The 16,745-nt window shown below is 44.3% G+C and overlaps 1 protein-coding gene across 1 annotated transcript; it reads left to right on the forward strand.

Moving 5' to 3' along the window:
• Positions 1–7,948: 7,948 nt before the first annotated feature.
• LOC124701911 (tricetin 3',4',5'-O-trimethyltransferase) lies at positions 7,949–9,647 on the forward strand. The gene is made up of 2 exons (XM_047234010.1): positions 7,949–8,443; positions 8,795–9,647. The coding sequence occupies exons 1-2, from the start codon at positions 8,034–8,036 to the stop codon at positions 9,465–9,467; spliced, it is 1,083 nt and encodes a 360-aa protein (XP_047089966.1). The 5' UTR covers positions 7,949–8,033; the 3' UTR covers positions 9,468–9,647.
• The last annotated feature ends 7,098 nt before the right edge of the window (positions 9,648–16,745 follow it).

The following is a 16,745-nucleotide window of genomic DNA, read 5'->3' on the forward strand; positions in this document are numbered from 1 at the left end:
GTCTCCTCCTCTCCCTCTCCCTTGCGCGTGCGGCGGCCGCCTGCGCCATCCCCGCTCTCAGCCCCTCTTCCTCCACCACGTCTCTCTCTGGAGCTTCCCCTTTACCGGAAGAGAGATGGGCAAGGAGGCCGGTGGCGCGACAGCGTCGAGCGGGCTGAGCAGCGCGTGGGAGCGGCGCCGCCGGTGGAGCGAGCTGAGCAGCCCGACGACGGTGGCCAGCGGCGAGGTGCCCTTGCGCTATACGGCAACGGCAACATCCTTCCCACCCTCCTCCATCTCGTCCGGCCGGACTGCATCGTCGGCGGCGGCGGCGACGAGCGCAGCCCCCATGGAGCGTCCAGGAGGGAGAGGAGGTGAGCACCGATGCAGATTCGTCGGTAAGTCTCCATTTTTTCTCAGGCGCTATGTCTCTCTCCTCCTCTTTTCTTTGCCCTTCCATGGGGACCTCGTTTGTGATCTTCAATTGTTAGCTAATCGCAGAGAGGGACACGAAGAGGGGAGAAGAGATGTGAGGGAGGAGATCCTTGGTGGTCATGTGCATCTGTGAGAACCATATCCCCAAGCTCGTCCTCCTAGATTGTAGCAAGGTGAGCCCTCCACTGTATTTTTTTCTTTACATCTGCCAACCCCTATTCCAATCTGCTCTGGTTCGCCTCCATGGGATGAGTTTCCTTGAAGTTGTGTGGATGCTTCTACTCTCTGCTGTGTGAGTGATTCTTGTCTGCCTGTGATGACATTCATCAACTCATGGAATACGAGCTAATTTTGACATCACAAGAGTGGGACTCGGGCTTGTGACTGTAGGCTATTGTACTAGATGAAACAACTGCTGAGTTTCGTAGCAAGAATCTACTACTAGGCTAGCTCTTGCTTAGAGTAGAACTAAATTTGTTCCTGTCTTGCAAACACCTCCCATGTGGATGACTGAAATACTTGGTACCTTCTGTTCTTCTTAGATGTGTTTTTCTCAACGTGTTCTGCATATGATTGAAGAATCCAGTCATTCAGCTAAGAATAAGAATCCAGTCATTCAGCTAAGAAAAAGAATCCAGTCATACAGATCCAGTAGCAACTGGTATTTTACTACAGCATGGGCACCAAATGGTTGTGTACAACTACAACGAAGCTACAGGTTTGGTGTTCAGTAACATGAGTATTAGAATGTATACTGTTTTTCTTCTTAGAATGGTGACGGCGTGCTAAAAATCGTGTGGTTAGCCTTATCTCTGATGGCCTGTCAACTAATAATATTTAGCTCATAAATTTTTTGCATGGTGAACTTTTCACGAAAATAGTTTCTGAAAGTAGATTCCAGAACATTTACGGACATATTTATACAGGTAACAGAGTTAAGTTGCTCTTTAATTAGACCCTAGCAGAGTAAAGTAATCAGCTTACAGCTGAGGGAGGTTTGGTCATGACCAAACACCAAAGTATACTTGAAAATAAATTTTCGGAACGTTTACGGTAAAGTTGTTTTCAGTACAACGCAAATACTGGAGAGTAATTCATCTTAGTACTACCCATTTGGTTACTTGATTGGCAAGTGCAACCAGCATATGAACATTTGTAGTTCAATTATGAATGTAGAGGAAATGGTTGAGCTATGCTTGCTCGCTTACATCTTTACCCATTTTCTATATTAATAGTTTCATAGTGGCTCTGCTGTATTAATTTTGTAGCATTGGTGCTTGATTAAGCACCACTGAATCGGTGGTTCATCTTGAATGGTGCTTATGCAGATAACTATTTAATAAATAGATAATATAACCATTGGAACATCGCTTATCCGTTTAGTTGTATCACTTCAATCTTATAAGATTCTGTTGCTGCCACTTCTGATCCTTATATTGTAATATTTGATAGCAGAGGCATAAATTTTATGCAACTTTTTGGAAATGTGGTTGTTATATGCAAAAGCAACCGTGGGTTGTTTGTTTTCGGGTATTCTTCCTTCTAAATTATAATGATTGCTCTTATTGGTGTGTGCAGTAGCTCCTTTCGACTGTCCTGACGCGATAGAAAGTTCCATTAGATACTGGAAGCCAAGTTTGATACTTCTCCTGGAAAGTGAATTGTGTGGCCAAACCTCATCAAGTCCGACATCGAGATAGGGGTGAGCAGTTCTTTTGTGATTCTTGTGCATCACTAGCTCCCCTAATAATCATTCCCATATTTTCTGGTGTCCAAACCATCCTTTTAAATTCCGTGCATGCATGAGCAGATCTTATTGCTTTTGTTTTAAATTAGTGTCTGCATCATTCAATGGTAAGTGTTTGCTATGAACATGATTGGTCTGACAATTTTCAGATTTCGGTGGCTCTTTTAAATGCCCACATGTCATTGAAGTTTTTCAACCTTTGGTCAATGCATCTAGGGTTGTCATTAGTCTCTTTGATGCTCTTGGAGCAAATACTTGTCATCCGCTAAGTAACAGTGGAGGTTTAATCCCTAGCGATTTTATCCGGTGCGAGTGCTATTCAGGCTGTTCATTTTGAAATTTTGCATACACCACCACCCAAAATTCATTTCCCTAGCGATTTCGAATAGTATGCCCTATATCATTTTTTTTCTCCAGTCATTCGCTGTCAAGAAAGTGTGTGACATCTCGGTTGTTTCTTTGAGAGATTGCGATGTTTAGCCGACTCACACCGCCGCGCGAACTGTGCACTGTTCGTGCGGCTGGCGTCCTAGCCGACACTTTCTTTTTCTCTCGTTCTATTAGATAAGACTTCATTTTATATACCAATTGCATAGTTACAGTATTTTATTTTACCACCGTAACCTTATAAATTTTTATTTCAGAAAGTACTCGAGTATGAAGCCCCAAGCTATATGTTCTATGTACGTTTACATCTGCTGGTTATAAGTCGGTAATCAAAAAAGAATCCTTTTTCTTTCATGTGTGAACTTTTTCATAGCATTAAACTGTATTTTGTCGAATGTGGCAGCTTATCCATTGTAATTGGCATTGATCATATTTTTTATTTTTACTTTGGTTTGCTGCAGAATTATCTTGGTTAGGCTTATAAATTATTGTTACTCTGTTAATGCAGATTTGAGTTTCTACTAGATTAGTTGTTTAGTAAGAATTATTCCATAGCACTTTGTGAAGAAGGAAACAATGACTATTCCCTGGAGGAGTATGGGACTATACTTGTCTCCTCCCCCTTCTACTTGTATATGTGTTAGATTTAAGATTATATTGGCTATTATCCAATATAATTTGGATTTGTGATTTCCCGTTTAATTTGCAGAATTTTCTATCCTTTGTTTGTTTATTTGTTGGCGGTTAATACAAAGTGGCGATGATGCAATCGAGCTATGGGTGCTAGAGAAGCGCAACTCCCTCAATGGGGACAATCTGCTATTAACAATGGCCAAAATTGGCACCTTCAGATTCCGTCTCCATGATAACAAAAAGTCATCCTTACTCATGGTATATGTTGTCATTCCCAAGATTTATTTTTGCAAGAATTTATATGTATGCAATGGCTACGGGAGAGACTACGAAGGTTCCTGATGCGCTTGAGACTTTTGAATTTCCTGTTATATATTAAGTTTCATGCATCGTCCTTGTGTGTTGGTGCTTTTTGATTGGTTTATCAGGGAGGGAATGGGCAAGATGAGGATCTGGAACTTGCAGGTTCCAGTTCTAAGAGAGGAAATCATATTACTTAACTTAGCCTTTTTATCAGTTTCACTTCATAGCATCAAAATTTGGGTACCAAGTTGGAACTTTACTTGTGTTTTTCTTATCCCTCTATCATTTATTGTGACAGTGGAAGTGCACATCAGAGAATATCATGAAACTGCTTTTGATGCTGTAAGACCATCTTTAAATATGTTACAAGGAATGGACCAAATAATCTACAATCGTAGTTATCTGTAAGATAAGTTTTTCGTAGTAATATGATTAAGTTATGAATATGCTTTAGATTTCCTTTTTTACATGTTCTAGAACTGAAATTCCCAATTGACGATCATATTTGACATGTTTTAATCACTCACAGGATACAGATGCTCATATCCATGAATTTTAAGCTAATTAAAGAGTTTCAGATTCTGAGAAGAAAGATTCAGGTGTTCTGTGTAAAATGTTGCATGCCAGCATCAATAGGTAACTTGCAAAACGAAACTGGCTAGACAAAATATTTATTCTCAGAGGTGATAAATTGCAGGTGACGACATGGATTTTATTTAATTTTTATCATGTCACCTTATGTGCAGGCCTTTCTCTTCAGTGATTTTCTTACATCAAAGATTTATTTCCATAGCTTTAGGATAACTTACTAAGCAATTGCTGAAGGTAAATAACTATACCCTGTTTTCATGTAGCTGAGTACTTGCTCTATTTCCTGCGTGCACATTTGCTGAAACTTCTGTACTGCTGAGAAATGTAGGTTCTCTCCTCAAGTTCAACATGGCACGTTTTTTCTCACCATCAGCAATTCAACTTTGCATTATAAGTTAATAGCCTCATGGTAAAAAAATCAATGATGTAGCCAGTGCCAGCCTGGTGAACACTGAAAAATATATCATCTACTTTGCTTTCATATGTTGTAGCATTGCAGGATGTGTTTTGATGTTCACGTGTGGTATCTGTTTGATCAGAAAAAAATGTAATAGACAACAAGGCATGTGTGTTGTTGCGGTATAGTTCGGCAAAGAGGGTTTGAGAAGAGGAAATAGCTGGCTGTTGTGGTGTCGCTTTCACAGTTGGTTATTTGTCAGAAAAAGTTAAACCTGTTCGTTCCCTGCCACGATCCTAGAGATCTTCCGTGCTCGTGTTCCTTTTTTCATAGAATTATGATTAGCTGGAAAGCACAATAGATAACTTAGGTTATATGACAACATAAAGGCTCTCGACATATTTAAGAGAGGCATAATTTGGATCTCTCTTAAATAACAATTTCTACCATGAGAGTTAGCTGCAGAACAAACAAATCTTTCGAAAGCACCTAATTAGTATGCCTTTAGTAGGTATTTGAAGATACCAAGGTCTTCTTTAAATTATGCTACTCCACCAATTATTATCAGGATCTATGTACAACCCTTCTTTAATGTGGGTTTGGGACAATTTGTGAGATTCTTTAATGTGGGTTTGGGACAATTTGTGTTATGTTTTTTGTTCTATTTTTGTTAACTTCCGGTGTTGGTATGCTGCAGGTGTGAAGTATATATAATATACTTCTATATGATTATTTTCTTAGGAGGATCTTCCAGACGATAGTCATGGTGGAGAGGAATGTTGCTGCTAATCCAGTTGGTGAGCATCCCCTACTTATCTATATGAGTTCTTGCGGCATTGTCTGAAATCGTTATACAATATTTCATGGTCTCAGAACCCCGAACAAGCATTATCTTTGTTTGCTTTGCGACCAAAGCTTCTATCATATCATTTATCACTCTTCGCTTGCTTATTTGGAAATTGGTAGCAGCCAGTAGGTATTAGACATGCACCATACCACTACGTTTATTTTTTTGCTCATTAATTTAGGGAACTTTGCACGTAGGCGTACACCTCTATTTTGAGTGGTCCATAATCTTCTTTGAAGATGACTCACGTGACCTGTGTCGTCCTCTTGGTGACTCGAGAGCGATAGGGTTCCGTGTCACCATCTCCTTGTTCGTGCCTCTTTTCTTGCCATGTCCTCAAGTCCTTGCTCCTCTGCACAATGATGTGAACCTGGACGAGATAGGGTGTTGGTTCGAAGGAAACGGTGTTCGTTGAGTCTGTGGTTCCTTTGGTGAAGAGGTATGGCTTGCCAAGGGTGTTCCAGGATGTACTTGGGGGCCTGCGCCTGCCCGGACTTGATTTTGCCCGCATCATGCGTCCGTCAGGTCGGCTTGGTCCGCGCCCATGGCAGGTGGCAGTTGTGGTTTGGTGTTTTCTGTGATGCTTAACCTGGAGCCCGTTTCCTAGGCTATCCTTTAATTTTACAACATTCCATTTTGTATTATTTTAAGTTGGTACATCAGTGACTAGCCCACTTTCATGTAACACTACTTACAAATTTGCTTGCCTCCAGTTCTTGCTTCTTCATTCTTCTGTTTAGATGTCTGTGTTGACCTTGGGGGCAGTTCTGCTCATTCGTAGGTGTGAGTTTTCAGCAGAAACTTTTGTACTCACATTTAGTAGTCTACTTAAACTCCCACAGGCAAACTAGATTGGTTTGAAAAACTACGTGGTTGTTGCTTGCTAGACAAATCTATTTTGGGATTCGTGAGGCTGGCTGCATGCATGTTCACAAATGTTGCCTAAACTAATATGAAGAATTGTTACTTAAAATAATATGTATTTCCCCTGTATTTCTTCACTGGCTACTTATATTTTATGGTACTCCATCATCGGTGGTCAAACTTGCTTGCCTTTTTTATATCCTTTTTCCAACGCTGATGTGACTGCCAAGCAAAATCCTAGACAAAATGTGTGTTCGTTATTGCAGATCTTTTCTTAGTCATAGAACCTATGTGGTACACATTTATTAATTACCGAATTTGTGCCGCGGGAATCTAATTAGGTATTTGTATCACTGTCCATGACCTACCGTTAATGCAAGATTCCAAATGCCTGTTTTGGAATTGCGGATTTGGTGCCAAATTCACTTGCTTTTCCCTATGTATTTTTAGTAAAACGAATTAGATTCTCAACAGCTTAGTTTAGCTCCATAGGACCAGTGTTTTTTTTTGGACTATTGTCTTTCCTTTAGTTGATTCCAAAAGACTAATACATTCTCCGCTCTGTGCTAGCGACTCGATGAAGACCATTGATATTCCAGCTACACTTATTCTAGAGACCATGTTAAGAAGTTGCACCTTCCACGCCCTAAGTATCAAAACCGTACAGCTGAAGGAGGTAAAATTATGGTGACTATTCTGTTTTACCTCTCTGTGTCGCGGCTATATCACTTATTTACTCTAATAGGCTGCCTTAGGACTACCGAGATCGCCGGTTTTCTGTTTTGGGCAATGTTTTCTACAATGTGTGATTTCTGTTCAATTGGGGAAGTTGGACGTGATTCAGGAGGAAAAAACAATGAGATCAGAATCTTAGTTTTCAAAGAAAAGATGTCCTTAGACCAGTGAAAGGTCACTCAATAATCAAATTTATGAAGTTTCTTTGTTATCATTAGGGGAGATTTATAAAGTGGCATAGGTTGAATTCCCATGAAATAAGACCCTGAACTTTTATTTATGCAACTAGAAAATCCAAAGCACAAGCTATATAAATACATATTATAAGGCAAGAAAGTACAAATGTTCTTTATGTATAAGGTAAGGCTGATACATTTTATCCTTTAGCTAATATGATCCAGGGTCATGATGAAGGCAGCTTCTAAAGCCATTGTACATGGTCATGATCTCCCTTCCTTTCTTACCCATGGATGTCATTGAGATTCTATCCAGGGTCATGGTGAAGACAGCTTCTAAAGCCATTGTACAATATAACCATCAAGAGCATAGTGACGGTGATATTCTCTCCTGTCATATACACCATTCTATCGGAGAAGTCCCAGTCTAACTCCTTGGGGCAAGCAATGCATAGGTTGTTGACTATACAGTTAGCTTTTAGTAAAATATGGTGTATTAATGAAGATTTACATATTGTTTCACCCATCGAATAGATTTTCATTTGATTTCTACAGATGCTTAATATAGTATCACAAACTTTTTACCAGAACCGCGAGCCAAGGCAAACCCCAAAATATTCCTCTATTTTCCTAAATGTATATAAGCATTTGCTACTATGTTCGTGATTTTGTTTGTTTTATCCTAATTTCGTGATATCTACTTTGTTTTGTAAAAGCTTAATGAATTAATATTTTACACTGGATTTTCATTGTCATTATACAAAATGTAAATCAGTGCGGATTCCACGGGATCGTGCGCCAAGGCGCACATCTAAATCTAGTATATATATATAGCCCCTTCTCACCCTCCTGATCGCTCGGGTCTCTCGCTCATACTACCAAAAACACCCAGCAGCACACCAGCGTCTCTCGGCCCAGGAGAAGCAGACGCAGGCAGAGATGGGCTCCACCGCAGCCGAAATTGCCGCGTCCGCCGACGAGGAGGCGTGCATGTACGCCCTCCAGCTCGGCTCGTCGTCGATCCTCCCAATGACGCTGAAGAACACCATCGAGCTTGGCCTCCTGGAGACCCTCATGGCCGCCGGCGGGAAGTCGCTGACCCCCGCCGAGGTGGCCGCAAAGCTCCCGTGCGCGGCGAACCCGGAAGCACCAGACATGGTGGACCGCATGCTCCGGCTGCTGGCGTCGTACAACGTAGTGTCGTGCCTTGTGGAGGAGGGTACGGACGGCCGCCTCTCCCGGCGGTACGGCGCCGCGCCGGTGTGCAAGTTCCTCACCCCCAACGAGGACGGCGTCTCCATGGCGGCGCTCGCGCTCATGAACCAGGACAAGGTCCTCATGGAGAGCTGGTGAGTTAGTTACTCCTGTACATCGTTCCGCTTCGTACCTTGCCCATTAATTTCCTGTCGCTGGCGTGTGGGTCCACACATACATCATAGCTGACTTTTCTTTGCCAAATTGAGCTTCAATAGTACTCCAGGAGTTTAGTACAGTAGTTTACCTAGTATATTCATTCACGTGTCAGTTAGCTAAAAAAATCTGGACCAATAAAAAGCAACTTTCCGTATTCTAGAAAAGAAAAGCAGATTTTCTTCGCGAGAAATCTATCCAACCTCAGTTTCTACTGCTATCGTTATTCACACGATGATATATACTACTAGTTCGTGGGAATAAAATATGTTCTCCGAATCAATCCTCAGGTACTACCTGAAGGACGCGGTCCTTGACGGCGGCATCCCGTTCAACAAGGCGTACGGCATGTCGGCGTTCGAGTACCACGGCACAGACCCGCGCTTCAACCGCGTGTTCAACGAAGCGATGAAGAACAATTCCATCATCATCACCAAGAAGCTCCTCCAGCTCTACGACGGCTTCCAGGGCCTCGGCACCCTCGTCGACGTCGGAGGCGGCGTCGGCGCCACCGTGGCCGCCATCACCGCACACTACCCCACCATCAAGGGGATCAACTTCGACCTCCCCCACGTCATCTCCGAGGCGCCGCCGTTCCCGGGCGTCACCCACGTCGGCGGCGACATGTTCAAGAAGGTGCCCTCGGGCGACGCAATCCTGATGAAGTGGATCCTCCACGACTGGAGTGACCAGCATTGCGCCACGCTGCTCAAGAACTGCTACGACGCGCTGCCAGTGCACGGTAAGGTGGTGCTGGTGGAGTGCATCCTGCCGGTGAACCCGGAGGCCAAGCCCAGCTCGCAGGGGGTGTTCCACGTCGACATGATCATGCTCGCGCACAACCCAGGCGGCAGGGAGAGGTACGAGAGGGAGTACGAGGCGCTCGCCAGGGGAGCTGGCTTCGCCGGCTTCAAGTCCACATACATCTACGCCAACGCCTGGGCCATCGAGTTCACCAAGTAGACGAGAATCATGGGTCTTCGATCTTGCTGGATGCTGCTGCTGCTCCTTCGGTCAATCTGCATGCGTACCCTTTGCTTGGTATTTCCTCTGTTTTCCATAATTTTCTCATGCTCTGAATCTATTCCGAATTCTGATGGCTGTCGTCGATCTGCTCGGAATGTACCATTAATAACGCTGTTCGGAAAAGGTTGCATACAGTATGTTGTATGTGATGTAATGAGATGATTTATCCCCTTTGTTGAATAAATAAATTGAAGCTTATCTGATCTTCCTCTCAAGAAAATATGCATTCGTACAATGCCTCCTGACTGTTATGTTTTACAGAAGTCGCTCCACTATGCGGATATTGATCAAAGTGCAGGCTCCGGCCTTAAGATTCGATGATCCCATCATTGCAAAAATACAATTAGTTTGGTGAGAGAATAGGCTTTATTAGTTTGGCAAACAAGATGTTTGGTTTTAATTTAGTTGTGGTTCAGTTTTTCGAGTGCTGATTGTAAAAGTGCTGTTTATCGGTGTTGTGCCCGCGGGGCGCCTCCTAGACCTGGCCTGGTAGAAGTATGGCTCTGGTAAAACCTTGCTGGTCTTTTGTAGCTTTGGTTCCCTGTACTGGAGACTTGGTTTCATATTGAAAGAAATGGAACTGGAGAGGTGTTCCCCCTCTGATTCTAGAAAGATCATTGCAAAAATATAATAGACCACTTCTCGCCGAGCTGGGTTACCATCAAACTAGACAGATAGCATGCTTCTCGCCGAGCTGTTTTGACTGCCTAAAGTTGTTGCACAGCGCAACATTAGCGACCCATCTGTTCACAGTTTAATCGGGTTTTGATGCGGTGTTACAGATTTTTAGTGTAGGAGAGTAGGTTTGTGAGCACCGTGATTGATTGTTTTTGACAGAATTTTGCTAACGCGGGATGGATAATCGTACCAAAATAGTAGATTATCAATATTTAAAGCACAACCACGACCAATAAACGCTAATTCTTGAAATAACTTTACAAATAAAATAAGGGTTTTTTATCATTCCTACCACTATGACCAACGTGAATATCAGATTTGCCATTTGACCGACGGAAACCTCAATCTTGCCATTGCTCAGCTAAAACACTCCTCAATTTTGCCATTTTATCATCTCCACCATTAGTCTATAATCAATTTTGCCATCTGAAGAGTGGAGGGAGATGGAAATGCATTTAATATGTCAAAGGGGCAAGCATTCAACATTTAGAATTACAAACAAAGAGCCTGATAATGTTCTTTCTACAAAGGCATGTCTCCACAAATTTCTACACTTGGCATACAAACTATTTTAGTTTGTATGCATGAATTAATTTAGTCTAAATTTGACGAGTAAGAGACCACCAATGAGAATGCTAGCACAATATCTATTGCTACCCTTGTAGCCAATAAGAATGTTAGCACAATATTTATTTCTACCCTTGTAAAGTACTGACTAATGGCATGACTCAAATTCTGATAACAATTGAAAGGAGTTATGCAAGAAAAATCTTGATGAAGGACTTGCAACAACTAATTAAGGAGCGATGGGTTGCTTCTTCAATTGGCTCATCTCTCGCTTCACCCTCATGTCGGTGGGTAGATGCGGCCTCTTTCCCATTGTTGTTCCACGTTGGTAGGTGGAGGAAATTACCACCGAGGACACTATGGTGTGGCATTTTGTGGGCAACTGGGGACACCTTGGCGTGGGAACTACTGCTTTGGATTTGTTAAAAGTGATTACATATAAGTTCCACCAATTAGTTAGATATAAAATAAATGGAAATGTTTGGAAAACCTGGAATGGTAAAATTGGTTATAAACTAACAGTGAAGATGGCAGAATGGCAAAACTGAGGAGTGTTGCAAAGGAGCAGTGGCAAATTTGAGGTTTCAATTGGCAAAATTGATATTCGAGTCAGACATAGTGGCAAAACTGATTATAGACTAACTGTGGACATGACAGAATGGCAAAACTAATTAGTGTTTTAAGTGAACAATGGCAAGATTGAGATTTCTATCTGTAAAATAGTAAATTTAAGATTCACGTTGGTCATAGTGGTAGAAATGATAAAAACCCATAAATAACTGTGGTACCATTTCCGTTATCAACTTACAAATCAGCTGGCAGGAGGCATTTAATGTCATCAAGCCAGATCGGATTGCCTCACCTACAAATATCATACACCTCATCATCAAACCGCAACTACCACTTGGCCTTGATTGATCTCACGATTTTTATCTGATGTGACCTAGGCCACAAGGCACACAATGTCCTTGGATGCAGCGAACTTGCCGGAGATGTGACCGCCAGTCAAGTGGCCAAAACAGATGTCTCCGACGCAATAGGGGCACCCAAACAACAACATATCAATATGTTTATACGAGTATACATAAGCACCATAAGGCTTTAGTATGCTTTGCAATGTCTTGGCGGTGCAAGGATCTATTATACATTTGTTAGGGCATGTACAACCGTTTAGACACCTGCAGTCTGCAGTACAGGGTCACGTCAGCTATAGACAACAATATAGATGACTGGTACAATAGACTGTCGTTTCAGTTGTCTGTAAAAGCCTAAATCTCCGCATGAAATTAAAAAGCTTGGGGGCCACAAGTACCCAGCAACATCCATACAACGGCAGTAAAGGCGTCGCTAAGCAGCGAGTTTAGGGGAACTAGACTGTCTGGATAATTACCGACGGACTCCCTCTCTCCCCACCTTCTCTCTCGAGCTGAGTCAGCACCACTGTACATGCCCTTAGGAGGTAGAAATACCCTAAAAGATAGATCGCACTCTCTATTTCTAAAAAACAGCCTTATGTGTTGGTACATGCCCTCCACCAATTAAATTGTGGTGTATGGTACATTAAATAAACAAAAAAAAACTTGTAAAGATTAACCCAAATCCAAGATTACATTAACACCAAACTGAAGGTAAAGTAAATAATCATGTGAGAGGCAAAACGACATGATGAGAAACAAACCGGACACACACATTAATTGATGAAAGCTCCATCTCACGGTGTATATAATGACAATCAGAATACATACTAAAAAAGAGAACCAACCCGTGGTTGGATGGTTAGGAGGGTAGTGACACCCCCAGCCCACCAGAGTTCAAATCCCAGATTTGACACATTGGTGTCTCATAAAGGCGGAATATTCTTCAGTGGGAGGCGACGTTAAATTGACTGCCATGGACTGGAGCAGATCCTATTAGTTACAATATAATTAGCTTATCTTGATACCGATGAGAGTTAATTATTATTTTTCCAATCTTCAGAAACTGGCTATATAGGAAAAAAAAAGCATCCATATATTAACATTTTCAATAAGCAAGAAGTCTTCTCAAGTCCTTAAACTCCTAGCTCCGTAACTTTGTTTTTTTTTACTGGGTCTACGGCGGGCTTACGCCAGCCTGAACATTGATCAAGAATAACAAGTGTACAGGGGGATCATTACAAGTTTTTTAGAGGGAAGGCGAGGAGGGGGGAGAGCCTCACGGCGGATCGAAACCGTTACACCAATTATTAAGAGTGAGGGAGGGAGAGGAGGTAGTACAGTGATGCACCCACAACCTAATATCCTCAATGCACCTATGGGAGACAAGACGCAGGTCTTCGCTCACGCCATTGAAAGTCTTGGTGTTTATTCTCTTCCAGATGTTCCAGGTGATAGCGGCGACGATTGTTGTTTCTTCAAAATCCCTGCATCGCATGGTCCAGAGGTCGGCGAGGTTGGAGGGTCTCCCAGTGCTGAAGTCTGGAAAGAAGAAGGTCCAGACTTCCCAAGCACGGGGGAAGAGCATCAGCATGTGGTCAGTGTCTTCATCTTGGGAGCAGGAGAGGCAGGTAGCAGTGGTACCGAGACAATGGCGAAACCGGCGTTCATTTGTCGGGACACGCTTCTTCTGGGCAAGCCAGCCAAAAACTTTGCACTTCAGAGGGGAAGCACTCCTCCAAATCTTTTCAGCAAACTCGTCTATCTGCAAATGCCTGAAAGAATTGGCATAGACACTTTTGTTCGAGAGTTTTTTGTTAGTGAGGCGGTCGCAGCGGTTATCCGGGGAGTCGCGATGCAAGACCACAGAGGAGAGCTCGCACTACTAGGAAATGCCTTACCGCCGGCGTCCCAAGATGCCTTACCGCCGGCGTTTTCTCATTCGCCGGCGATCACCTCGCCGGTGGTAATGTCTTATCGCCGGCGTTTTCCAAATCGCCGGTGGTAACTGCCTTTATCCCCGGCGCTTTTCCCGAATCGCCGGCAGTAATGACTTAGCACAGGCGGTTTGCATACTCGCCGGGGGTAATCTGCTGCAGCGCTGGCGATTTCAATTTCGCCAGAGGTACAGTTTAGGGGCGCCGGTGGTATTGATTACAGGATTAAAAAAATAAAACTCGAAATATACACCAGAATACACACAGAATACATAGTATACACGAGAATACACAGAATACACAGTTATATAGAAAGTCCCAAATGTTCATAACATGCATGCATTAATAACACAAGTTTAGATACTAGATAGTTGACCATATGGTTCAAACTCGAAGTAGCACATGATACAGAAATACATATAAGTCCAGTGTCGATGACCTAGCTAAACAACAATGACATAATAAACTAGAGAGACGGTGGCGGCAAGCATCATCACGATGAAAGGGGTCCTCCACATCTCCCTCCTCTCGTCCCGCTCGAAAGTTGGCGTATCGAGTTTCCGCCTCCTCCAAAGTGGTGTACCCCTTGTAGTCGTTGCCGCTGAAACGGTGGACCTGCCTCCTACGGTCTTCCCAGATCCTCGTAGACTCCGGGAACCCTGCCGTGGTAGACGACATAGTACGTCATCTATGCAAACACAGAAAAAAGAAATGAAAGTTGTTAGTACATTAGTAGAGAGAGATATAACATAGAGTAGTGCAAAGAAAAAGCATGGAAATTACTTAAGTAATTTTATGACTAACATTTGCAAAGGACAAAAGTGTTTGAGTCAAGTCGGCTTCGGCGGGAAGGGACGGATGCCCTCGAGCGTGTTGAATGTTCTGTCATCACATCCATCTTCTAATCGGCCTTCTATCTCGGCCTTAGAAAGTTCGGGACCATAGTGGAACAAGCCACCATTACCGCAGACATCCCTCCGGAGTATTGTGCAAATGGTCCGCTGGATGGCACGGAACTCGGCTCTCACGTTTTCATCGGTGGTGTCCGACATGTTCACGAACATCCGCCGAAGACCGGATGGCAACAAGAGCTCGTTTCGAGACCTTACAATCGACCTCATCCGTAGGATGGCAAACCAGGCCTCCATCCCATTGTCATGCGCCGATTGCTTGAGGCGGGGAACTTGGTTATGTGGTTGCACACATAGCAACCTTTCACTTTCTTCTCATGCCTGATTTTGTCGATGCCAACCTCGGCTATGAAGCCGCCGAGGGCTTTATCAAGAGTAGACTTAAGGTCGGTGAAGTCCTTGTCCGGATCAAGCCCGGAGTCGAGGTAACCGACATCCGAATGATACGGGTAAAAGAGGAGGAGGGTGCGAGTACTTGAATCTGCGCAAAATGGAAATAAACCATCATACTCGATCAACTATGAAGGAAATTCATGAAAGAATGTAATAGAGGGTACTCTAGTAACCAAATACTTACTCGCGGAAATATGGTATGACAAAGCATTTCTTATCCTTGTTTAACACCAAGAAATCCTTGATGTACTTCGCTAGAAACGCTTGTTCGTTCGGACAACAGCTGGAGTCATGTAGAAGGGGTCCATGATAGCGATGTGCGCCTGTGTTCTCCATGGCGATATCGTGCGCCATGCTCGAGGGATAGGAGGCGGACCAAGTTTCGGTCGAGCTGTTGCATGTTCAAGAGCCCGAAGATGTCTTCATATCGAATGAACATCAAGTCCGCAGGGTATGTGGTGACAAAGCCAAAGCCGGTGGGCACCTTCGCCGTCAAAACCGGGTACGAGGGATTTCTATCTCGAAGAAGTAGGTCCTCCTTCATTAGAACAGACATCATGCAAGCTCCTCATATCCGGCGTCACCTGCTGGACAATGTGTGCCCGCAGCATAGGCTGGCCTATGTGATGCATCTTCCTCCACGGGGTCGGCAACTTGTCATTAACCACTTTCTTGCTTGCGGCAACATCTCCGGACTTCTTCCGCTTCCCGGCCTTCTTCTTACCGCAACCGGGAGTGGCGTTTTGTTTCATACCCTCCGTGGTCGCACCAAGGAGTGTCCTCGGGGTAAGCCCAACTCGGGGTGGAGCGGTGAAGGCGGTAGTGTCTTCCTGCTCGGGAGTTTCTTGTGAAAGGAACAACTTCTTCTTTAGCGTACGATCGGCGGGTGGCTTGTAAGGAGAAACCCCGTCGCCCTCCATCTCAGCAATGAACGTATCGATTGGAGCTTGATCGATGTCCAACGCGTTTCCGTGCTGACTCTCGGGCTGACTGTCGGGCTGGCTATCGGGCCCAAAAGGACCACCAGCCGGTAGAGGACTCGGGGCAGCCGTCGCATCCTGAGGAGTGACCATGCCATAGCTTGCCTCCGAACCTGAGGCGGCGGTGTTCAGCCGAATTAGGGCTTTCGGCCATAGAAGGATGTGATTCTTGAGGTCCCCGAGAGTGAGCGGGGTTTCCGTTTCCGGGGGTTGATAAGGAGGATGGAGGTCTTGGCATCCCGGTAACGACCGGTTCACGCGAACCCGGCTCACGCTATCATCCATCCTGACGCAGTGGAAAATCCGCTGTGTTGGCAGGATGACACTGCCGCTCGCTACAGCCTTCAACTTGTTGTCCACATTCAGTAGCAAGGTGCAAGGAGTCGCGTTCTCCTGTGAAAACATGTGTAGGTCAGAGAGGGGCGACGACAAAGTAACTAATTTGTAGAGCTTGAGAGACTAAATTAATTACCGTGAGGGCGTCGAGCTCGGCTCGCGTTGAAGGACCGAGGCCAGGCGTGCAGGTGACTGAGGGGCTAGTACTGGGGCCCCCCAGGTCCGGCGAATCCTCTCTAGCGCTGACATTGCCGGCGGGTGGAGTCACCAAGTTGGGTGTGCATTGAGCGTGTCTAGTTGGAGGCCGGTTGTCCGAGTTGCTGGCGCCTAGGCTGATAACCGGCATCGGTCCCTTACCGCCGGCGTCGAAGTAATTTTTCGTCGACAACACAAGATCAGGGATGATTTCATTGACCCTGTTGGCCAGCGCGTCATCGATCTTGCTAGCAACCTCAGCACTGACGCGTTGCTGAACCTCGGCACTAACTCGTTGCTGAAC

Source organism: Lolium rigidum, chromosome 3 (genome assembly GCF_022539505.1).
Source record: "Lolium rigidum isolate FL_2022 chromosome 3, APGP_CSIRO_Lrig_0.1, whole genome shotgun sequence".
Classification (NCBI taxonomy): domain Eukaryota; kingdom Viridiplantae; phylum Streptophyta; class Magnoliopsida; order Poales; family Poaceae; genus Lolium; species Lolium rigidum.

Coding starts and splice junctions, on each gene's coding strand:
- LOC124701911 (XM_047234010.1), top strand. CDS start 8,034: ATGGGCTCCACCGCAGCCGAAATTGCCGCGTCCGCCGACGAGGAGGCG. Junction 8,444..8,794: donor AAGGTCCTCATGGAGAGCTG/GTGAGTTAGTTA, acceptor ATCAATCCTCAG/GTACTACCTGAAGGACGCGG.